General features: G+C 35.9%; 1 protein-coding gene across 1 annotated transcript; it reads left to right on the top strand.

Moving 5' to 3' along the window:
- Positions 1–162: 162 nt before the first annotated feature.
- On the top strand, positions 163–24,242 carry LOC140746481 (glucose dehydrogenase [FAD, quinone]-like). The gene is made up of 13 exons (XM_073078634.1): positions 163–428; positions 1,775–1,874; positions 2,845–2,925; positions 14,743–14,996; positions 15,903–16,074; positions 16,927–17,126; positions 18,759–18,886; positions 19,474–19,654; positions 20,811–21,068; positions 21,422–21,573; positions 22,069–22,234; positions 22,715–22,904; positions 23,516–24,242. The coding sequence occupies exons 1-13, from the start codon at positions 225–227 to the stop codon at positions 23,629–23,631; spliced, it is 2,202 nt and encodes a 733-aa protein (XP_072934735.1). The 5' UTR covers positions 163–224; the 3' UTR covers positions 23,632–24,242.
- Positions 24,243–25,027: the final 785 nt, after the last annotated feature.

The following is a 25,027-nucleotide window of genomic DNA, read 5'->3' as shown; positions in this document are numbered from 1 at the left end:
GATAGGGCCGGTCGTTAGATAGGGCCGGTCGTTAATAGTTAAGAAAATTATATTTAAGGAAGTCATTGAAAAAATATTTACATAATTCTTTAAATATTTAAGTAGGTACCTACCTATTATATTATATTTTATTTTTTACCTATGAAGTCAAAATATTATAAATGTCATAAAATAATCTATTATGATACTATATACTTCAAAATTTTAAGTAAAATCTTCTAAAAATGTCGCTGGTGTTAGAAGATAGGCTAATGACCCAAATGGTGATACCGGTGTCCAAAGAAACTTTCTTTAATACGAAATGGAAACCAAAGGATATGCCGTTATGTGCGTACGACATGTTGTACCATCCCCCTGATTACAACCCAAAATCAGCCAGATCTGACCGCCAAGAACCAAAGATTATAAGACGAAATATATGGGAACAAGTAAGAATAAATAAAAAATATACTTATTGTGTTTTTGAATTCTTCTCAGAAAACCAAAAAAAAAAAAAAAATTAGCACATAAGTAGCACTTATCATCATCATCAGCAACCCATTACTGCTTATATCAGTAGCACTTATATCATAGTTAAATGGCACAGATCGAAACTAGTGGGCAACAGTTGCGGTTGTTTCATTATTACCATGCTCAGTCAGCATTATAATGGTTGCGTATGGTTCGATTTGTTCCATACAAATTAAAAATACAGACTAATATATAAACGTTGTTCATGCCTATAATTGGCACACATACGAACCTTATTATTATTAATACTACTATAGTGTACTTCTAAGTACTATATAATGTATTGTGTGTGTTGCTGTTGGCATGTAAATAAATAAATAAATAAAACCCTTACTTTTATACCCATATCATGGAGGTGCAAAAAGTGCTCCTCTATTTAGGCAATTTAGGGCGTCGGTCACATTAAAATGAGAGTGAGCTATAATCATGTATTGTCGTCTAAACGAACGTGTATGCATAATTGCAGTTCTAAAGGTTGGAGTTAACTGTTTTTAAATACTGTTCAATATTCAAATTTGTGTTCAATATCCAAATAATTTGTATATGATAGTTCCGTAATATTAAACTAGATGGCGCTGCTAAAACAGCCGTTGAATCACGCTGTTGAGAACCTTTCTTAGATACTATAAGAGGCCCCTTGTAAATTTATTAATATATATTCAGTGGAACATACAAATGTGTTTTTCATTCAAGTGTGGTTAGTAACAACCCCCCTCCACCCCCCTCCACCCCCTCACCTCTCTCCGAGTTCGAACAAATACAGTTGTAAGATGACCATCATATACTGTTGGTATACAAACTAACAATGCTAGTTAAATAAAAGCTCGTCAAATAATTTCTAATAGTTACGGTAACTATAATTTGTCTATAATTAGATATCATAGGTATAAGTAGTTACTATTGCAATTCCCATCGTAGAAATTTCATTACTCAATTAAAGGACATCCATACGTACTTATCCGAGGCCTTCTTAGTCCTCAACTCCTCAGAATTACCTACTTATGCATGTATCTTATATATAAAATTCTCGTGTTACAATGTTAGTTACTGTACTCCTCCGAAACGGCTTTACTGATGTTCACCAAATTTTATATGCAGATTCATTAGATCTGAGAATCGGCTACTATCTATTTTTCTTACCCCTAAGTGATAAGGGTTGTTCTCCCTTAACATTTTTTTATTTATATGGCAACACAACGTTTGCCGGGTCAGCTAGTTATATATAAAAGTAAGTAATATTGTTAATGTAATGTATTTATTAAAGGAGCTCCACAAAGGGATTCCATCGACCACACATTTTCAACTGGGGAGGCCTAAATGGCGTATTGCTGATGTTCCAACGAAGCAGTTCGTTAGAGTACAAGGTTGGTATTTTTTTTCGAAGAGTAGATATATAAGTAGATTACAGTTACATAGGTATATACTACTGACATAGTGATCTATCAACGCACAGCCCAAACCACTGGACGGATCGGGCTGAAATTTGGCTTGTAGGTAGATGTTATGACGTAGGCATTTTGATTAATTCTACCCCCAAGGCCATAAAATAGGGGATGAAAATATTACTTCGTAACGCGAGCGAAGTCGCGGGCAAAAGCTTGTAGGTAATATGTATGGCCATATAAATTGTTCCTTTGAACGGGGAACTTGAAACGTAAATGAGAGATTTTATTCAGAGTTTCAACTATTATACATTGAGATATTCCTTGTTACCACTTTTTTCTTTATTTGTTAGGTATCTTTGAAGGTGGTAGAACCTTTTGTGGTTCGACTCCGGCGGCACCACCGCAGCACCTATTTCTACCTAATAACAGCAGTGTTAGGAGCTGCTGTATTCCGTTTTGAAGGGTGTGGTAAGGGAGACAGACTTTTCCGAGGCGTTCCAGCTTAGTCCTCAGGGGTAGCGGCGCATCTGTGGCTGACCTCAGGTAGGAATATCTAATCCTATCTGGGGTTGATAACAGATGTCCATGGGCGGCAGTAGCCACTTACCATCAGGTGGACTGCATGGTGAAAGGTCGTAGGACTAGTATGTTTTGACTTGGGAGGTACCACTGCCACATCTATGTCTCGCGTGAACCAATTCTCGTGTTTCGGTGTGGTAACCGGCTGATTTACATATAGGTGATAGGTGATCGGCTTCAAGTAGAAACCTCTGTTCTATATGGAATTGATTACAGACATTAATGGGTGGAAATAACTTACCATCACGTCGACTGCATGTTCGTTTTTTAGTTTTATTTTATAAAAAAGGTTTGTAATTATTATAAAGGTTGGTAATGATTTAAGGTGTATACTATTTTCTCGGATTATACATAATTCTATTTGTTTCAGTTAAAAACGAAAACCCACACATGCGAATCCATAATATTCTCGAATGGGCTGTACTTCTTAGCGAAGGAAAACCTAGTCTATGTGATTAATAAAAACACAATTCCTTTTAAAGTATTTTATTTTTATGTAGTTTAAGTAGTTAATTTTCGTGTGAGATCAGTTATGAAAATACGTTGGGACAAATTACCATTTAATTTCTTTAATCTGACGACAAAATAGGGGTTGTAAAGGCCTTCTTAGCGAAAGTGAATGCGGAAGCTAATAGAGGCGACGGTGAGATGTGATTTAAGTATTGAAGTAAAAGAAACACCCGAAAGATCCAAATAGGTACACCTATACAGCTTTTTATACAAATAAGTAATGAAAATCAAGAAGAAAAAGTCCGTATTGAGACATTATTGCATTCCAAACTATTTTTAGGATTTCATAAATTAGTCACTGAAGTTCCGGGACTAGAATAGGGCTACGGTATCCCCTGCCTGTCGTAAGAGGTGACTAAAAGGGGGCTTTCGGGGCTGCGAGCGGCAAGAATGGGATCTTGAACCATCCAGTAAGCAACCCCGGGAAGGACAGCGCTGTGTGTGGTCGCATACCATCGTAAACACCAGATGTTGTGGGAGGAGCGAATGCTCCCCCAGGGCAGAGCCCGATCGGAGCATCACGCTTGGAGGACTCCGATTGTGTTCCGTCGAAGATCCCGGAGTTCTCCAACAAGCGTTGAGTATGGCCACCGGGGGGGTTTTAGTATGGTAAAAATCCCACATAACGCGGCATCGCTCCCACGTCGTCGGGTACCTCAACGTCAGGTACCTTTTGAAGGTTTCGCCCTCGTAAACAAAAAAAGAGTTGTATAAATTAAACCAGTTAAACATTAAATAATTGGTAACTTGGCACTGAACTGGATGGCGCTAATAAGTAAGTGCTAACAATAGGAGCAAAAACATTATATTTAATGTTATAATTATCCACAATAAAGGATTTAGTTGGGGTTAGTTTTCATTATTATATTTCACCGAGAAGCCGCGTTGCTCTGCATTGTTCTGTGAGTGACTCTCCGAGTATATCAACTTAAGCGTCCGATGTAACTTCGCAAACAATCTTGTGGTGGTAGATTTAGGGGCGGAGGTACTTATTTGCGAAATTTCCGAAGTACAGAGGTGAAGGTGATGTTTCTTTACGATTCTATATTAATATTGGAATAGAATATAGATTAGTAATGATAAATTAGGTACCTGTTTAAGAGTTCTTCAGACAGACCTTGTAGTAGGTTACATTACAAACGAACCGCACGAGTGAAGTGGAATGTGGATACGTTCGATTTGTGTGCAGTTGTGTGCGGTTGAAACCGATTGCATGTGTCCGCGCTTATAGTTACTTATTCTTCGGCCACAGACGCGCCGCTACCCCCGAGGACTAAGCTGGAACGCTTCGGAAAGACAGACTTTTCCGACCCTTCAAACCGGAACACAGCAGCGCCTTACACTGCTGTTATTAGGTAGAAATAGGTGTCGCGGTGGTGCCGCCGGAGTCGAACCACAAAGGGTTCTACCACCTTCAAACCTGTTTAGAGTAGATGTAGGTATATGAACAACGTGAAGGATCGGATTCATGCAGTTCTTGCTGCAACAGTGTGCAGTTGAGGTCGCGACTTCATGCAGTCTACAACTTACCGCAAACAGTTAACATATCAATTTCAAATATGCGGTCCGTCTGAAGGAGTCCTAATTTCTAAATTTATCTTACATTCCTACAACACAAGTCACATTAATTCCTATTGTAAAATTTGTATATAAATATTTAATTTGTACTTATCGGAGTACTTAAATATTTTCAATCTTGCATACTTGTACAAACTACAAAATTTTCAGAGCAACCATTATAAAAATGAATAAATTAAGAAATATTAGACATGTTACATTCTAACAATAGCATATTGTTTTAATTTGCCATCACCATTTATATACGACACAACAAGAAATTGTCATTTTCAAGGCCTGTTTAGTGATATTAAGATACAACCTTAATATCTCAGGTTTACGCAATTTATTTATTTTTCATAGAAACTTAGATATTAATAGCGTGAAACTAGCTCTACTCTACTCTACTCTAAACTACTCTAGCTCTAGCTCTGTACTGGGCTGAAACTACCGTCAACATTGATTCAGCAATTTTTTGGAATATGTTGGTCACAATACGCGGACAGATGAAAATATAAAAAATAATAAAAAAAATACAAACGACTTCTATGTCACTACAAAGTAAAAAATAATTGAAATAAATGTTGGATTGTTGGATATTCTGTTTAGTATTTCTGAAGTCGGCGATCAATATATTTCATTGGATAACGGCGTAAACAGCGTGTCCAATATGAGCGCATGACATATGACTTAGAAGTCGGTTGTATTTTTTGTTAATTTCTTTTTCATCCTTTTTAGTGATGATGTACTAACGTTTATATTAATATACAATAAATAAAAATACTTTATAAAAAAACTTACAAACGCTCTAGTTGCCCCTACGATTTTGGAAAGTTCCTCTCGATTTCTCTGGTCCGCCATCATCAGACCCTGATTTCCTCATGGGACCACCTTGAACATATCTTCTTTCAAACAAAAAAAGTCATCAAAATCGGTTCATAAACGACGAAGTTATTCCCGAACAAACATAAAAAGAAAGAAAAAACATATATACGGTCTAATTGAGAAACCTCCTCCTTTTTTGAAGTCGGTTAATAAAATATTTGTCAATTTAAATATTTTTAAATTATGCATCAATTTACCAAACAGACGCTATTTAGATCATTTAGTTATGTAAATAAGTTGGTACACTATAAATCGCCCGCATGGTTGAAATTAAGTATCTGTTTCATAATTTAAAGTAGGTAGTTTGTTTAAGTTACATAATATCCCTTTAGAATTTTATTAAGGGCTTTTAGTTACATTACATTTCATTATCATTAATGAAATCATGAATTAATTGCTATTTTTTCTCTCAGTAATACTATACGAGTAGGTACCTACCTATACTTAATTATATTTTAAACAATTTTCTTTCTATGATAGGTATTAGGTATGTTTAATAAACTTATAGATTTTTCCTTAGAAAAGGTAACGAAAAAGAAGTCTGTTAAATAATATCTAATCCTTTATATCCTTTATGTACCAGCTAATATTAACCAATTGCGCAAACTTGAACAAATATTTGCATTATTTTGGTTATACCTACCTACCTAATAGATGATATATCTAAACTGGATAATACATGCGAAATAGAAAGGTACCTACCGTATATTTTGTTAATTACAATTATTATTGATAATTATAAAAATGCGTTCTGACAAAAAGAAGCCGTGATAGCCGAGTGGTTGCAACTTGGCTTCGTAACGTTGAGGGGTCTGATGGTCAAAAGGCTTCTTATTTTTAAAAGTTTTGCGCGTATTAGCCACCACATAATTATTAACGATAACATTATAATGAAATCCTTGAGAGTTGTTTAAAAAAGTACCCATCAATTAACACTTAGCCAGCGCGGGAGATTACCGTACTACTGGACTATAAATGGCCTAATCCTTCTTATTCTGCTGATAGGAGACTCGACAGCATTAGACACTAAGTGTCTAATGATATAAAACGGATTAAAAAAATAAATGTAAATAATATGTATTCCAATATCATAGTTTCTGAAAGGACGATGCTTACAAAAACCAGACATAGGTTGGCCACCTAACTTCAGAAAAACCGTAGACTGTAATTGCACAAATATATAAATAATGTATGCAATTCAATGTTTAATCCCACTGTATAATTTTATTAACGAAATAAAACAACCAAGGCAAACAGATAACGTTAAGCTTATATAGAGGATAAAATTAAATGTTACTTTATTGTTTGATGCACTTTACGCAAATTTCGTAATTTGAAATAGAACAATTAAAAAAAAGAAGTTGATATCGTGACGTCTTCGTTCCATTTTGAAACCGATAGAACAATGCAATTTTAAAGTAAGTGGGAATAATTACTCTCTATCTATTAATTTTCTCATTTGAAATAGGTACCTTATACCTAATTAACATTTAAAATTGTGTCGATATAGGGTTTGCAGAATAGTTGAATAAATTTAAATAGTACATACCTATATTAGGTTAAATATAGATAAGTAAAGATTACTCACTCCTAACAAGAAAATGTACCCAGTTTTGAGAATTGAAATAGTTGCGTAAAAAAGTTTTGCCACGTCTCCGTGCTAAAATTTCCCTAAAATATTTGAAATAATTGTATATTTATTATGTAAATTACGCAGTATTAGTTATTTATTCGTAAATTTTCTCTAAAAATGATTTTATTTGTCAAGAATTCAAAAAAATAACTTACTAATAAGCCGTTTGTGGCTTCATTCAATTTCAAGGCGGCGAAGTATCTTTATTAATCTATGGGTTAAAAATATATATTTACGCGACGAATAGATAAACTCTTTTCTTTGGGAAATCGGCAACTATAGTTCATAGAAAACATCACTCATGCTACTGACCCTTTTTAATATTTTTATGGTCTAAAGTTTCATAACGCACCACAAGCAACAACTTCATATTGAATCTGGGAGGAAATGAAAGATAGAACTCGTCATGTAAGGAAACAGCATTATGCGCTGTCTTTTAGACTTTGTCTATCTCTCTTATTATATGTATTATGAGAAACATCTATAAAAAAATTACCAACTATCTTGAAGAATAGTTTAGATTGTAAAGTAAATAATAAAAAGTTTAATTATGATAACTTTGAACATGCTTAGAACCGTTTTTTTTATTCAACTGGAAACTCTATTCACATTTTCGGACAGTCCGTTCACATGTTTCCACATTTCTATTACTGTCAATAATGTATTTCATATAAAAATATTATTACAATAACAAAATCAACTTTACTTTAAAAAACTGCCTTTTTTCTAAAGTATCATGTTATAAATATTTTTTAATTTCTTTCAGTATATATTTTTTCCTTTTGCATCATTTTTTTGGTTTAATAGAAAATTATTAAATAGAAATATAAAAAGTTTCAAGTCATTTTCGGTACCTTTTTAATACGCTTTTATTAGCTTCAGACGTATGTATGTTGGTATGTTGGTATGTTGGTATGTTAGTATGTAACGGAATCTTTGAACATGATTTTAACCCCCTTCAAAACGTCGGATTAACTTGAAATTTGGCTTATTAAACTTATTAAGGACTGATGACAATTCAATATTTTAAACATTCTGACCCGTTATTTCTACCAGTTTTCTTGTCTACTTGAAAAATTCTACTTGAATAGAACTATGTCTGTATATCAAATATATTTAATTATATTGTCACATAATCATCATCTGAATTGTGTGACATAGGCTATATTTTTAGCAGTCGGGTTTTTGTTTTCATAATTCTTAAATTTACGATATTAATTAAGCATCACGAAAACAATTATAGTGTAATCAAAATCTCACGGCGAATAAAATATGATATTTTTATAACCATTATTTTTTTTATAAGAAATGCAATTACGAATAATAAGGCGATATCAAGAAAAAAAAATTATAGGTATGCATTTAAATGTCGTATTAAAATGTATTCATTATTTAAATCAGATGAAATTAAGTTCAGAAATAGTTCAGTTTCCCTCGGACAACAGTAAGTCGTGTATTCCTAGTGTCTTCTTGTTTGCCTTTCATATCCCACAGCTGGGTAATGGACACAGAACTTTCCTCACCATTGGGGAGGTTTTAAAGAGGTCAATGTGTATTCGTGATTTGTGAAATTTCTGTTAGTGGCATTTTTCAATCGTTAACGAGGGCGGTCCCTTAAAAAGGTACCGTGGGAGCGACACAGGATTGTGGGAGTCTTACCGCACTAATAACCCCTCGGTGGTCGTCCTCAGCATAAAGGACTACGGGATCTACAAAGGAACACAATCGGAGTCCTCCTAGCTACCTTCGACGTCCGCTCAGGTGAGAATGACGCTCACCACAGTCCAGTATGTACGACGGCGACCATACATACCGCCGTCCTTCCCGGGGTCGCTGGGCAGTTAAAGCTCTCACTCTCGCTGCCCGCCACCCTGGAGCCCCCTCTTTAGTCGCCTCTTACGACAGGCCGACAGACAGGAGATCCCGTAGCCCTATTCTGATCACGGAACTGCAGGGACTTTGTTAGTGACTTATACGTGTCGAGTCTTTTCAAGCTATCAGTTCTCCAGTCAGGCTTATCAATGATAATATCCTAAACGACCAAAGTCCAACGGCACCGAAGGTTTAACGCGGAATTGTGCTTATTGAGCCACAAGAAGAACCCAACTCCGGTGCGCGCTCAACGTTGCTTGGCTTTGTAGACCATTTACTTACGATTTAAGTAGATTACAAGCGACGGGAAGAACAATGCGTTGCAGTATTACCACACTAGAAGATTACCGCCTTCCTGTGCTAGAATGACAGAGCGAGGTCATTACCTCATGCATATTTTTGTACGGAAATGATGTACGTAATTAAAAAAGTTTTGTTCTCGTAAATTAAATACGAATTGCAGTTTTGCTACTTCTACTTAGTAATTGTAGCGTATTTCTAAAATAGTGAGCACGTAATGAAATTTTCTTTTTATTATTCTGTAAATCCCCATTATATTATAAGTTGATTTAGCGGCATGATTATGTGCTGCTTATAGTTAGCGAGAATTACGTTGTTTTCCCTTCTTATGTGGGGTTTTTGTAACTTTTTCCCGTTGTGGAATTTTTTACTATGGTATTTTTTGATCCACGTCTCTTCCATCTTTTATCACGGTATGTATATATCCTATATTTTATTTTAGTTTATGAGTTTTTGACAATATTTTCAAAGGTTTTTCTTTAGGTCTGCAGTTATATTACCGACGAGTTAACCCCGCGGTTTCACTCAAGTTTGAAAGTACATATAAATATTCGCGTCGATTTTGTGAATTTTAACTTTTTTGCGTGGAACTCTGATTTTTTTAAAACAAATAAACTCTTCACATATCGGCCAATTTTCATTGAAGGTCGCATCAAAATCGATTCAGCCGTTTTGGAAATAAACAATTACAAAACATAGACAGGCACAAAAAACACTTAGTTTTACGTAATCCTAATATGATAAATTATAAAATAATAATAATAAATTCAGCCAATTACTTTAAGTAAATAATTGGGATAATAAAAATTATCTCTAATTTACCTTTTAACCATAGCTACCTACCACCCAGAACGAAAAAAGAAGAAATGTTAAATAAAATAAACCATTTAAAATAGCCATATGCGAGACGCGGCGTTTCGTAGCTGCCCGGCAAGACTTAATCTTTCAATTCGTAGGTACTCCTTACTTTTCTCAATCTCACATTTTTTATAAGAATAATGATTTTAATGTGTCGCGAGTTGTCACCACCCCATTACTGACCCACTGCTTGGCTCAGGCACAGTACAAAATATTTCTACTGTGGCACAGGTCTCTTCTCATAATGAGAAGGATTAGGCTATAGTCCGCGGCGCTGGCCAAGTGTTGGTACTTTACATACCTTTGAAAACTTTTTTAAAGATTTCTCAGATAAAGGTTTCCTCACGATGTGTGATATTTAATTTCTAATATGCATATAAATTAAATTTAACTTAAAATCAGAGGAGCGTGCGGAGTTGAACCTCGGACTCCTCGATCAAGAGGCCGAGTTCCTTCACCTCTAGGCTACCACTGCTTTATCACAATATGAATATCAAACTACTTACTCGTTCGAAGAAGTACGAATTGCTGAAACAATGAAACTATTATTTTCTTTATACAACCCGCTTATTTACATAACACATTATATCAATAGATTGTATATTTGCAATTAGACTAAGTATATATTGTTTTTATAAGATACTTTTAAATTAGAATATGATTAATATGTTTTCCCTAGCAACGATTGTAATATATAAGATAATGCACGCGCTATTTATTTAATTCAGACCCAGCACGCAAGGTACGCAGATAGTTAATTATTATACTTTTAACGAGCTTCGCCGCTCAGGTAGATCCCCGCTAAACTACTTGTCCGGTATGAATATAGAAACGAGTCGAGTCGCAACAGTAAATTGTAATTTTATCCTTTACGAACTTTTGCCCGCGGCTTCGCTCGCTTTACGAAGTAATATTTTCATCCCCTATTTTATCCCCTTGGGGGTAGAATTGATCAAAATCCTTTCTTAGCGGATGCCTACATCATAACATCTACCTGCATGGCAAATTTCATCCCGATCCGTCCAGTGGTTTGGGCTGTGCGTTGATAGATCACTATGTCAGTCAGTCACGTTTGAGTTATATATATTTAGATTAACCGTATTTAAAACCCAGTTTAATTAAGTCAAGTGAAATGTAATGAAATACATTTATTCTATGTAGGCCTGCGGAAGCACTTAGATTTGTTTTTTTTTACAAATTGTCAGCTAGATATTTTCTTCTACTACATATTATCGGATCGGAACACGACTTCAACTGAGTAGAACCGGCAAGAAACTCAGTGGGTTTGTCTTTTTTTCTATAATCATTGTCATTTATTATTTTTTGTTTCTTTTTTATGTAGTAAGTAATTTCCAAGATTAGTTTATACAGATAGAAACAAATAAGAAATTTAAATAATTTGCCAAGTGTGAGTCCAACTCGCACACGGAGTTTTCATTGTATGTATTTGTTATAATATCTTCCTATTATAGTTCAAAAGTTTCGTGTAAGGGTACTCCAATATATATGTATTCTGTAAAAAAATAAAACCTCTATCTAAGACGGTTTAAGAGACACGGACAGCAAAGGTTTAGTCATAGGGTTTCTTTTATACCCTTTGGGTACGGAATCCTAAAAACTGTGTTTTATGTATTTATATCGTAACAATATATTATAAGCTTATGCAGAGTATAGTCGTAATCGTATCCGAATCACTTAAACCTGAGTTTATTCTTACGTAGGGCAAGATAGCATCCGACCTATTCTCTGAACATGACATAGGTAATCATTTTCTTGGTTCATACTCTTTGGAAAGCTATTTATACATAGGTACTCCGGCTTCAGTTTTTGTACGACTGCGGAGGGAAATGTGTGATAAGTATAACTTTAGAAGTTATGATGGAACAGATGAACATACGTGTGTACGTAAGTTCATCTGTTCCATCATGAGAGTCTTCTCACACATATACCTCTGAAAACTTTCCTTATTACTTCATCGTAATAGAGTAAAAATTGTAAGTAGTTGATACGAAATTAATTATTTCTATGATTACCTATAGATTACCCATAGATTAATGGTACAGGGTTCCTATAATGACTTTTGCATTTAAAAAACCTAAATGAGACATGACAAGGTCTACCTAAAATTAATATGCCAATGGTATAATTTCGTTTCTTTTCTTTTTCTTTTTTTAGAGTAACCACTTATTTGCAGCCATGATCTTAGCGCCTGAGGTAAGAACTTTCATTATTCCTTAACGCATGTATGCGAATTAAAATAATAAATTAATCTTGGAATCATAGATTAGTAAAGATTACTCACTCCTAACAAGAAAATGTACCCAGTTTTGAAAATTAAAATAGTTGCGTAAAAAAGTTTTGCCACGTCTCCGTGCTAAAATATCCCTAAAATATTTGAAATAATTATTTATTTATTATGTAAATTACGCAGTATTAGTATAATACTAACTAAAGTATTATAATTTTTTCTAAAAATGATTTTATTTGTCAAGAATTCAAAAAAAGAACTTACGAAAATAAGCCGTTTGTGGCTTCATTCAATTTCAAGGCGGCGAAGTATCTTTACTAATCTATGCTTGGAACTTAAAACGCATAAAGGTATATGTGGCAATTAATACATATTATAACTACATGTGTATAAATCAAATCAAATCAACATTTTTTATTCAAAATAGGTTCTTTACAGAGCACTTTTTGAAGTCAATACAACTACCGCCATATAAGTATTGTCAAAAGCTTAGGACTTAGGATGGATCCTTGAGACACCCCGATGCTTTATTATAACTGAAAATATTTTTTCAGCTGTTACTATCTGTACCTTAAAAGTGATTTAAAAATTATTCCTGTTTTTCTGCTTTAGTCCATAAAAGGGGGTGATTGAACGTATCAAACGCTTTTTATACATTTATGAAATCTTTTAATACCTGCTAAACTATGCTATTCAACTACTTATATTTAGGTATAACATTTCATTTCACTTGTCAGTTATCTTTTTTATTTTTTTCTTATTATTCCTAGTATTCATTTATAATGTCGGAAGTATCAATGCACTTGCAAATTACTTGTGTCAATTATGAACTTGTCCAGTAAAAATGCAGTTAGGTGAATGTAGTTCGAAGTTTTATTAACATTCGTTTAAAAACAAAAACTTCTTACGTATTTCTAAGCACTGATTAATTCACATGTAAGTAATTAAATGATTGCTTAATTGCTTATAATGTGTCTGGTGCTCAGATAGCCTTACGATACGTTACATAAATCAACAAACAATTCGGACATTAAATACAGTAAAAAGTTTATTTAGGCCTCCTCCACACTTTGCGACCGTGGCACGTGTATATAATCGTACATATGTGTTGTAAGTATGGTAGAACTCTACGATATCCCTGTAGTTCCGGGACAAGAATAGGGCTACGGTATCCCCTGCCTGTCGTAAGAGGCGACTAAAAGGGGGCTTCTGGGATCGTCGGTGGCAAGAGTGGGAGCTCGAACCGCCCAGCCAACGGCCCCGGGAAGGACGGCGGTATGTGTGGTCGCATACCGTCGTACGCACCAGACGGTGCGGTGAGCGATAAGCTCACCTGGGCGGAGCCCGACGGGGCAATGCGCTAAGAGGACTCCGGTTGCGTTCCTTTGGAGATCCCGGAGTCCTCTACGCAGCGCTGAGGACGGCCACCGGGGGGGTTTTAGTGCGGTAAGAGTCCCACATAACCCTGTGTCGCTCCCAAGGCATCGGGTACCTTTTGAAGGTTTCCCCCTCGTCAAAAAAAAAAAATAAGAACTCTACGAGTGTAGCGGTAGGTATTACCACAGACCTGGGGACGTCCCACCATCTTTTAAAAACCATCATAGTTCAGGAAAGTTTTATTTCCTCCTTAAAACAGTAAAATATTCCGTCATACACAGTTGAACAAACTTAAACCCTTATTAATTTTTCGCGCATCTATTGTATTAAACCACTGAAGTTGTCATATTTTGCTTTAAAAGTTAAATTTCCTGCAAATAAAGTAAAAGTATGATTAAAATAAAATTGTTTTAAGTGATGGTAGTAACCCCCCTGACAAAACAAATACAGGTCTGTGGGAACTACCGTCACATTTATGCCTTGTAACAATAGCGTAAAGCGCATAGAAGAGAAAAGCAAGAATCGCTTAATTTCTATTGAAAGAGTTAAGTAGGTTATCAGTTGGTTGTCCCTGTAGTTCCGGGACTAGAATAGGGCAACGGTATCTCCTGCCTGTCGTAAGAGGCGACTAAAAGGGGGCTTCCGGGGTTGCGGGCGGCAACAGTGGGAGCTCGAACCGCCCGGCCAGCGGCCCCGGGAAGGACGACGGTATGTGTGGTCGCATACCGTCATATACACCAGATGGTGTGGCGAGCGTCAAGCTCACCTGGGCGGAGCCCGACGGGGCAACGCGCTAAGAGGACTCCGGTTGCGTTCCTTTGGAGATCCCGGAGCCCTCAACGCAGCGCAGAGGACGGCCACCGGGGTGGTTTTAGTGCGGTAAAAATCCCACATAACTCGGCGACTCGGTACCGAATCATTCACGAGTCAAATTTATATTAAATTCAATACCAGACAATTAATTACTAGGTACGTATCAATTACCCATGATTTAATAATGTAGGTAAGCTAAGATAAATAACATTAAATATCATTCCAGGCGTGCGGTTGTCCGATAATAGATGAAGGAGTGTCGCTAGTGAACTCGCCAATATGCAGCGGTGTGATCCTCTTCATGACTCTCCTAGAGGGCTACCTGAAAGGCCGATGCAACATCTCCACGCCCTGCAAGAGGATACAGCCTGTGAGGAAGATTCGCGAGCAGTACGACTTTATTGTGGTCGGTGGAGGCACTGCGGGCTCGATCGTAGCTGGTCGGTTGAGTGAAGGTGGGAAGTATAATGTAAGATAAACTTTAATAAATAATCACTTTCTACACTCACAGCCCCACACTATTTCGTGTATTGAGAGTGACACAGACGAATACACAAACACCCAGACCCATAGCATCTAAATTCATAATTCAGACATCTGTTTGGCCGCGGATCGAACTCAAATCTCAAATAAAAAAATAAATATATAAGTTTCCTAACTTAACTTGTCCAATTGTCCATACATAAAATGACCTAGTGTGAGTTGGATTCACATACGAAGGGTTTCGAACCACAATTAATTGATCTTAAATAGCAGTTATAACGGTTTACTTCGCCACTAAGATATGTTTTATACTGTCAAATAAGCGCTTACTTAAATGCAAATAAAAAACTACTTATGTGAGGTCGTTACTCTAATCTACGATTGTAAAGCGATCTTAACTATATAGTTTTTATAACGCAAACGTTGAGGAATGTGTCAATAATTACATTACTTATTTAATCATATTTTTTGTACATATTGGAAGCACAAATCTTTGCAACTCAATATCTTCATCCAGCCATCATAAGCCAGCCGGCATCCCTACTCTTTTACTGAAATGCAAAAACAGCGTCACAGAAGAAAAATAACGTTCACATAACAATTGAAATATTATTCTCAAAACATAACCTATGTATATATCTCGATGACGATCCTAAACCATTATAACCTCAGTTATTAATTTATTACTCCATTATTAATTTACTCCGTTATTATCTGTTCTTTGTTTTGTCTACCAAAATCGAAATTTACAATTTCTAACTATTAGAAAAATACAGATTTGACAATTTCTGCCTATTAGAATAATCGAAGTTGCAAAAATTGTTATTAAAATCGGGTGTTCAAATATTAGAGATTATAATAAAACAAGATGTGGTCTTGTCTTGGAACCCAGGTCTTGCTGTTAGAAGCTGGTGGACCAGAACCTATTGGTGTTCGGCCGCCGTCGTTCTACCGTACATTCTGGTTAAATAAGGAACTTGACTGGTCATATCAGACGGTGCCTGACAACTACTGTCTGAACCAAGAGGGACAAGGCTGCACATGGTCGAGAGGAAAAGGACTTGGTAAGTCTGCAAGTCGAGACTACAAATATTTATTGGAAACATCCAAAAGATAAATACTTATTGTAAATTTTCACGAATCATGTGTTTTTTTTTTAAATTTATTGTATCACCTCTAAGATAAAGTTATGGTGCAAAAGGCAAACTTAAAGCCTGATGGCATTCTTTCTCAATCCTGTGTGAATACAAAAAAATGCGGCTGGGGTTAAAATAGTTAAACTTGGTTTCATATAAAATTAAAGTAAGAAACGAGCTTGCAATCCAGCTGATGATAAGATCACTACCGTCCATGGGCAAATTACTTCATAATAATATAGAACAGGGACCGACAATATTGATAATTGAAGGTGGTAGAACCCTTTGTGGTTCGACTCCGGCGGCACCACCACCACACCTATTTCTACCTAATAACAGCAGTGTTAGACACTGCTGTGTTTCGGTTTGAAAGGTGTGGTAAGGGAGACAAACTTTTCCGAGGCGTTTCAGCTTAGTCCTCAGGGATAGCGGCGTATCTGTGGCCGACCTCAGGTTGGAATATCTAATCCTATCTGGGGTTGATTACAGATGTCCATGGGCGGCAGTAACCACTTACCATCAGGTGGACTGCATGCTCGTCTCTTACTCTTATATTATAAAAAAAAGGTGTGTAGGTCACAGTCTGGATTAAAATAAATATTTGAGGACTAAAATGGTCGCTTCAAGTAAGTTAGCCAACATCCACACCTATTTACCAAAACGTAGAAAATACTTCACGCTAGAAATAGACGTGATATCTCTTTGGTCAAATCGTACTGTTTGGTCACTTTTCCATTAAAATATTTGCTTAGTAAAGACTTTATCGAATTATATTTGCAGGTGGATCATCTCTGCTAAACGGTATGATGTATCACCGCGGCCATAAGGCGGACTATGATGATTGGGTAAAATTGGGAGCTGTAGGCTGGTCTTGGAAAGAGAATCTTCCATATTTCGCCATGTCGGAAGGCAACAGAGAAATCGGAACTGTTGTCAGCGAAAGTTGCCACTCAGACACTGGACCAATGCCTATACAACGGGTACGACTCTGAATTATTTGAATTGTTTTAACATCGGGGTAAGAAATATAAATAGAAAGAGTTAATAGCGTTGTTGCTGTCGATAATAATTATTATATATATATTGAATATTATTTCATTGATAACCGTAATTGAAAACCACCTTCTTATTCAAACGACTGTGACCTGCGCGATAAAATGTACATGTTAGAAACCTACAATGTAATATTTAGAAATAATATCTAAAAACTACAAGTGAACGCTATATATACGACACGACAACTACTAATGCTGTGTATTAATATTAATGTATAGATATGTGACTAGATGGCGTTGTTCATTTTCCTGAATCACGGTAACAATTGTACGTTCAAGATGGTATAATTAAATTAATTTGTTTGATTTTAAAGTCTGTCTGTCAGTTCAAAAATACATAGACTTATTTATAGCTACTGCTAAAACTAGTCTTGCTAATTTCGCGTCTTGGTCATTATAAAATAACGACTTTAAATAATATAGAGAGACATAAATGAAATAACCAAATACAGGTAGCTAAAAGTAATTTAGGAACGAATGACGACTTTAGGCGTACAAAAATGGGTAGGTTGGGCGATCTTCTTTTTGGCAGTCTTTGATTGGTATTAGCAACTTATCAGCATTATCGTTATCCAGACTTTTTATGTTGATATCATACTAATCGTTCTAAATAATTATTAATACTAATCGTTCTATCCAATTTTTGCCTACAATCGGTCGATATTTTACAATTTCTGCCGTCTGTAATTACTGTAATCTTTAGTAGAGATAGATTAATTATTAATAACAGGCGAAGTATTTATATGTTTAATAAGAATCTCATATCTATAGTTAGAAATTGCTTATAACTTGCTTCAACGGTGAAGGAAAACATCATGAAGAAATCTGCATATCTAAATCTTAAAATCGTCAAAGTTTTCAAAGGTATGTGAAGTCTACCAATTCGTATTTGGCTAGCGAGATTGACTATGGCTTAATCCTTCTAATTCTGAGAGGAGACCCGTGCCCGGCAGTAATAGGTTGACGATGATGATGATTTATAGTTTGTATACATTTCTCTAGACTACCTGTGATTACAGTCATAATATTCTCGTGACTTGACAACCGACCGTGCCACGATATCGACAAGGCATATTATTGTAGGTTTTCTCAAGGTCATCGTAGCCATGCGGTGATGTTCCAAAGAATGGAGCGAGAGTAGGGTTGCCAGTTGCCACCTTCTTTTGAAAATAAAATGTATTTCTTACTCTTACTATTATTGACTTGACTCACTATAGTATAGGTTAAGGTGACATTTTTGGGAACTTTTTGTCTTCGACCTACGTACTTCTTAAATATAGAAATCCACTGCTCATAAGCGATTTCGGGATCTTTTTATAGTATAGATTGATGATTCATACGTGTTTGATAAAGGGAGTTCTCCCGCCGGACTAGGCAATCATGCCCGGGAAGGAGCCGTGTTCCAGTCTCAGTTCGGAGCGTCAAGATGTTGTGTGGATCTACAAGATGTTGTGAAAACTTCGATAGCGTGATTCAGAAACCTGTAGCGCCATCTCTTAACAAGTTGCGAGAAGTCACTACACTATAATAAGTAAAAACTAATTTCATCTCTTACAGTTCAATTATCAACCACCGTTCCTGTTCGAATTGCTCAAAGCAGTCGATGAGGCAGGTCTACCCGTTATCAAAGATATGAATGATCCAGCGACGCCTGATGGATTTAACATCGCACAAATGTTTACATTGTAAGTTCTCATTCTTACATTTTCATCATCTTTAAGTCTATCAAGTAAGAATTCATTCAGTTTCGATTCTAAAGGCACCCACGGTCACACTTATTTCTGTCTGTCTGTCTGTGTTATAACACTAGTATTAAGCGCTGCTATGGTCCGATTTTATGATGGTAAGGAGACGCACTTGTCCGACACGTTCCAATTAACTCCTCAAGGAAGTCAAGGGTAGCACGTGATTGCTAATCGTATCTGGGATTGATTATAGATATCCATGGACGGCAGTTGCCAGTTACCATCTACCTAATGGTACTCGTTAATTATAAAAAAAATCTTTTGTTTTGATTCATCACTAGTCCATAGCTGAGTGTACTTTTTTTCGTGGGGAAACTCTTCATGGGTTCCTCCCAGCTGCGGAACAGGGAAGAGGATATGCTGGACTCTTACTAGCTAAAACCTCACGGTGTGCCTTTGGGCACTCTTTGTCAGGTCCACGGGTATGCTTAAGCCGAGTATACCTACTTCTCAGAACGAAGGCAGAGGGTTGCTACACTGTAAACATTTAATAATGGGAAAATTTCAAGACCCCTTTGTATTTTTAGGGATGGACAACGTTACACAACAGCAAGAGCATATTTGTCACAGAGACCCAATCTCGACATCGCTCTAAACGCACACGTCAGCAAAGTTTTGACGGACACGTGTAATGGAGAGACACGTGCTGTGGGAGTAAAGTTCTTCGATCAGTCGGGGAAACAAAGGACCGCATACGCTTCTAAAGAAGTAGGTATATAGATTGGTTTCTTGAAAAGTATAATTATAGATTTTATAATAAGTGCATAGTATATTCTGCCTCATCTTCAATTCACAATAAATAATTATATTTTGTTTTTGTCCTCGTCTTTTCTGTATCTATCATATTCCATGAACATAAGAATATAACATTTTTTGATTTTAAAAATGCCATATTAAGTTTTTTCGCCATGATGTGTAATATCAAAAATCAAAATCAAAAAATCAAAATTTTTTATTTATTTCTCTACAATGTTTTCCTTATATATAAAGTTATTGAAGCCCACCTGATAAGCAATGTTACTTACTTGTGTTAGGTGAGCCCCGCTCTTCCAACATTGCACATAGAAAAACATTGGATACAATAAATATTTAAAGTATTACACAGTGTATGTGTGTGTGAGTTGTGTGTGTGTGTGTGTGTGTGTGTGTGTGTGTGTGTGTGTGTGTGTGTGTGTGTTATTTTATTTATTTATTTCTTTTTCTTTTTTTCCTATGTAATTAAACCTTGTATCAGATTTTCTACTTCCTCGTAAGTAAGGGTTTTTAACCAATTAGTAACAAGTTTATTGCATTCATATTTTGTTTTATCATGTATTTTTAGCCTATCATTAATTAAATTGTAAAGGAGAGATGATCTCTTGTCTAGTTGCATATCTGCAAATAGTGTTTTGGTTTGAGGAATAGGAACTACCTTATTCCTTCTCCTGTTTTTGTTATCAGCTTTGAACGGTAAAATATTTTTATGTCTTTTTATTACAGTATGTTGCACATATAGCTTCCTAACCGAAAGTAGGTTGCTTAAACGATAAAGTTCTGCCGAAGAAAATTTTCTCTTTTTAAAGTACATGATTTTTATCAGCCCGCATTGTGCACGTTCTAAATGGATAAATTTAATTTTAGTTGCACAAATATACAAATTAACATTTATTCTGGGAGTCCTATATTTTATTTACATTATTTGGAAAGTTTTATCATTTGATGTGTGAATAAATCTTTTGCATGTTGAAGTGAGGAGGACAAAAATCTGTACAGTTATATAAAAAGTAAAACCGTGTGCAAATTAAGATTATTTCAACGAAAAAAAGTAGTGTGAACTAGTATTTTGAGCTGAAAATAATTAAAAAGTGAATATCCATCATTACAGGTAATTCTATCCGCTGGTGCTCTGAACAGTCCTCAAATTCTAATGTTATCTGGAATAGGACCGAAGCAAACATTACAAAAATTCAATATCTCCTTAGTTAAGGACCTTCCAGTTGGATACAACTTGAGGAACCATATTGGGATCACGTTATATTTCATCATAACGACGATGGAAAATAGAGAAGCATTGGATTGGAATACCCTGACTCAGTATTTACTGAATAGGAACGGACCAATGAGTTCAACTGGTATTACACAGGTTTGTGCATACATATTAGACACTCTTGTAAGAAAATCCACTTGTAAAAAACTGAGTAGTTATTCACCTTTCTAGTATTACCTTCTTCTTCTGCTAAATATCATTTCCTTCATCATTCATTTTTACGGGCAGATAATAACAAAGTTTTATTTCGACAGTGTTTGCATTTTCGGCCTCTGTGAATTTAGCAAAATCTAAATCCATTTTGTTGCTGTGCGCTTCATCGAAGAGCGTGTTGTTTCTTATAGAGGAATGTTACACTCAATAATAAACATTATTCAGGCGTGTTTTAAATAATTATACTAACTACAAAATTTAATCTTCTTGTAATGAACTGACATTGACTTGCACAGCTTACAGGCTTCCTGTACTCGAGTCTAGCCGATAGAGAGCGCAATCAAACAGATCTGCAGTTCTTCTTCAATGGGTTCTACGCCGATTGCTCTAAGACTGGACAAGTGGGCGAAACAAATGGCTTATGCTCAGAAACTGGACGAAATATCTCGTAAGTATCACATAGGCAATCACACAAACGCATACGTATACAACATACTCACACATGCACGCGACATCAGCCAGTTATACTATATATACATAAACTCAAACACTTATTTTTGTGAGTGTACGAGCATGCAGTCCACCCGATGGCTACTGCCGCCCACAGTCATCTGTAATAAAACCCAGATAGAATTAGATTCCAGCCTGAGGTGCGCCGCGGAAACGTATGTCTCCCTTAACACACCCTTCAAACCAGCACATAGTAGCGCTTAACACTGTTATTATTATGTAGAAATAAGTGTGGCGCCGGGATCGAACCACGAAGAAACCACCTTCATTATTATTTTATTAACGCAACACATTAAAACAATATATTCCACAAATACAACAGCTAAGTAATAATAATAGCGAATTAAATATTAAATAACTTTTAAGTACTAGGTAATCGCGCAGGGTGCAGCGGACCCCAAGCAAAATGTAAATTTATAACCTTTGTTTCCAGTGCGAACGGGATAGCCCTTCTACCTAAAAGCGTCGGCTATCTCACCTTGCACTCTGCCAATCCTTTCGACCCTCCTCTATTTTACCCCAATTATTTTGACCACCCTGATGATATGAAAATGGTGAAGGAAGCTGCTAGATATCTTCAACAAATCTTTGATACAGATGTAAGTATTCAGTGAAAGATATTAAAAATGAATTTAATTTGAGTGTTCCTTTCATCGCACTGTGATTTCTTATTTGATGACGGTATTGTAACGGATAACTTTGGACCGATCAGAAATGCATCTTAGAGTATAGAAAAGACCGTTTGGGTTAATGGTTATTCTTCCTTCTTTTATTTCTTATTTCTTTTAATGTGTATAACATTGACAGGGTCAGATTTTAAGCGCGCCAGGTCTATCACCAGGGAGCCCTACAATACAGATAGAAAAAAATCCAAATTTTGGACGAGTTAGAAACTTTTACGTTTTTTCCAGACTCTTTTGACCTTCTATTCTCGTAGGTGTAAAAAACAATCCCTTGCTAAAATATAACCACCGATCGAATAAATAATCTACAAAGGTTAATTTCCTCTAATTTAATTTCCTCTAAACGTAAACCAAAAAGAAGGTAGTAAATTACACCGTTATTGCACCAATTCGCAGATAATGAAGAATAAATACGGCGTTCGGCTGGACCCGTCATCGACGGCGAAGTGCGACACCAGCTCAGCGTGGTCGGACGCGTGGCTGCAGTGCATGGCGCGCGAGCACACCGACCCGCAGAACCACCAGCTCGGCACCGCCGCCATCGGACTCGTCGTAGACCCTCAGCTCAGAGTCTACGGGATCAAAAGTAAGATTTTATGTCTGTCAGTGTCTACGTGTTTGAAATTGCATCAAACTCAAACTACTACATTACACGAAATGTTTTAACTATATACAGGGTGGCGCAAAATTTATCGCCGTATTTTGTTTTTGAATAACTTTTATACTGAATAAAAAAAGTGATTTTGAGTAATACAAAACCTCTACCAGGATCTCTAACTTTTTCTTGCTTATTAGAAAATATGATACCACCTTATATATTCACAGTCCATATTTTGACTTAAAATTCTTTCTCTACTGTATCCTTGATATGTAAAATTATTACAATTTAGAATTGGAAGTATTTTTTCTAATGTATGACGCGTTTGCGGACCCGAAAATTTCATTCAAAATAAAATTATCATCTGCATGTGCGGTATATTAGACCACAGACCTGTATTTGTTTAGAAATGATGTCCACGATTTCATGTGGTCAAAAATTGTGTTAGTAAGTTTTTTAAGAAGAATGCGAAAAACCGCTGAATTAAATGCACGTTACCGACTAAGAGGTGACAATTAGGTCCAAGTCTAGCAGTGAACCTTAAAGGGCTGATGGATGGAAGATCCTTATAATACCTACTATACTTATTTAACTTACAGATCTACGCGTTATCGACGCCTCGTCAATGCCAAGGGTACCCACAGGCAATCCGCAGGGAGCTATTATGATGGTGGCAGAGCGCGGCGCAGATTTTATAAAGAAAGACTGGTCATGAATGCTTTTATATATTTTAATAACTATATCAAATATTACTGAAAGTAAGCCTGACCGACCATTGCCAACTTCTTCGTGAACGATACTTCCATAGGCTACTATTTCGTTGACGAAGCTACTCAGTAGTTTCTTACGCCGCTGCTGCTCGAACGTCCAATTTGTTGTTTAATAAACGGATTAGTGGTAGATGTTTTATTTTATTAGAAATATCTCACATCGGTCGATTCTACCAAATCTAGTTAAATATACGAGTTTAAATACTAAACAACCGTTGAGCAACTTTTCACACGTGTATTTGCATTATTGATTAGACAATATATCCTACACGTACATGGCTCATTATTAATAAATAAATAATTTATGTAATATTTCTGCAGGCTGGAAATTTTCAAATTCTAATCTTAGGTAAGGAATAATAAGATAGGTTGATTTTATTATTAACAGACGTTCGTACGTAAATCAAACGACAAACGACAGCCCACGGTCGGTCAGCATAAAGTGCCAAAGAAGGGCGCGATAACACTTTGGCATAAATATACCACAAAAAAATTATGTCATACCCTACATTTTATAATCTTTTTAGACACGAAGATTTCGCATTTACCTTATTACTAAGCTTTTGTTTTTTTTTCTTTATTTTTTTATTATATTTACATATTTGTAACTGTATAATATATAGTAATATAAACAGTGGATTTTTATTGAGACCGATTATAATACCTTCATCTTCTTAAATGTTTTACGTATTAAAATACTTTATTAAATTTTATTAAAATACTAATAAGAAAATGTATAATTATTATTTCATGCTGTCTGTGGCGAGAATATCCTAGACATAATTATTTACTGTATATGTTTTTGTAAATGTTAACAATAATCCACAATTTAATACAATATATTTATATTGGACTTGAATTGACCTAAGGGTAATTGATTTGAAAAAGATACCATTAAATATTTCTAATTAACAATAAGAGATGGCGCGACAAAATTCTGAATCACGTTCTCTACCCCTGAGGACTAAGCTGGAACGCCTCGGAAAAGTATGCCTCCCGTACCACACCCTTCAAAATAGAACACAGCTATACGGCAGAAATAGTTGTGGCAGTAGTATTAATATTTCTACCACCTTTTTTTTTTTCTATAATATAAGAGTAGCAGACGAGCATGCAGTCCACCTGATGGTATGTGGCTCCTACCGCCCATGGACATCTGTAATCAACCCCAGATAGGATTAGATATTCCTACCTGAGGTCGGCCACAGATGCGCCGCTACCCCTGAGGACTAAGCTGGAACGCCTCGGAAAAGTATGTCTCCCTTACCACACCCTTCAAAACTGCTGTTATTAGGCAAAAATAGGTGTGGCGGTGGTGCCGCCGGAGTCGAACCACAAAGG

The sequence above is a fragment of the Epargyreus clarus genome, unplaced genomic scaffold (assembly GCF_041222505.1).
Source record: "Epargyreus clarus isolate Ecla_fem2 unplaced genomic scaffold, WU_Ecla_fem_2.2 ptg000012l, whole genome shotgun sequence".
Classification (NCBI taxonomy): domain Eukaryota; kingdom Metazoa; phylum Arthropoda; class Insecta; order Lepidoptera; family Hesperiidae; genus Epargyreus; species Epargyreus clarus.
Note: the sequence above shows the minus strand (reverse complement) of the source record. Positions and strands in the feature narration are given on the sequence as shown.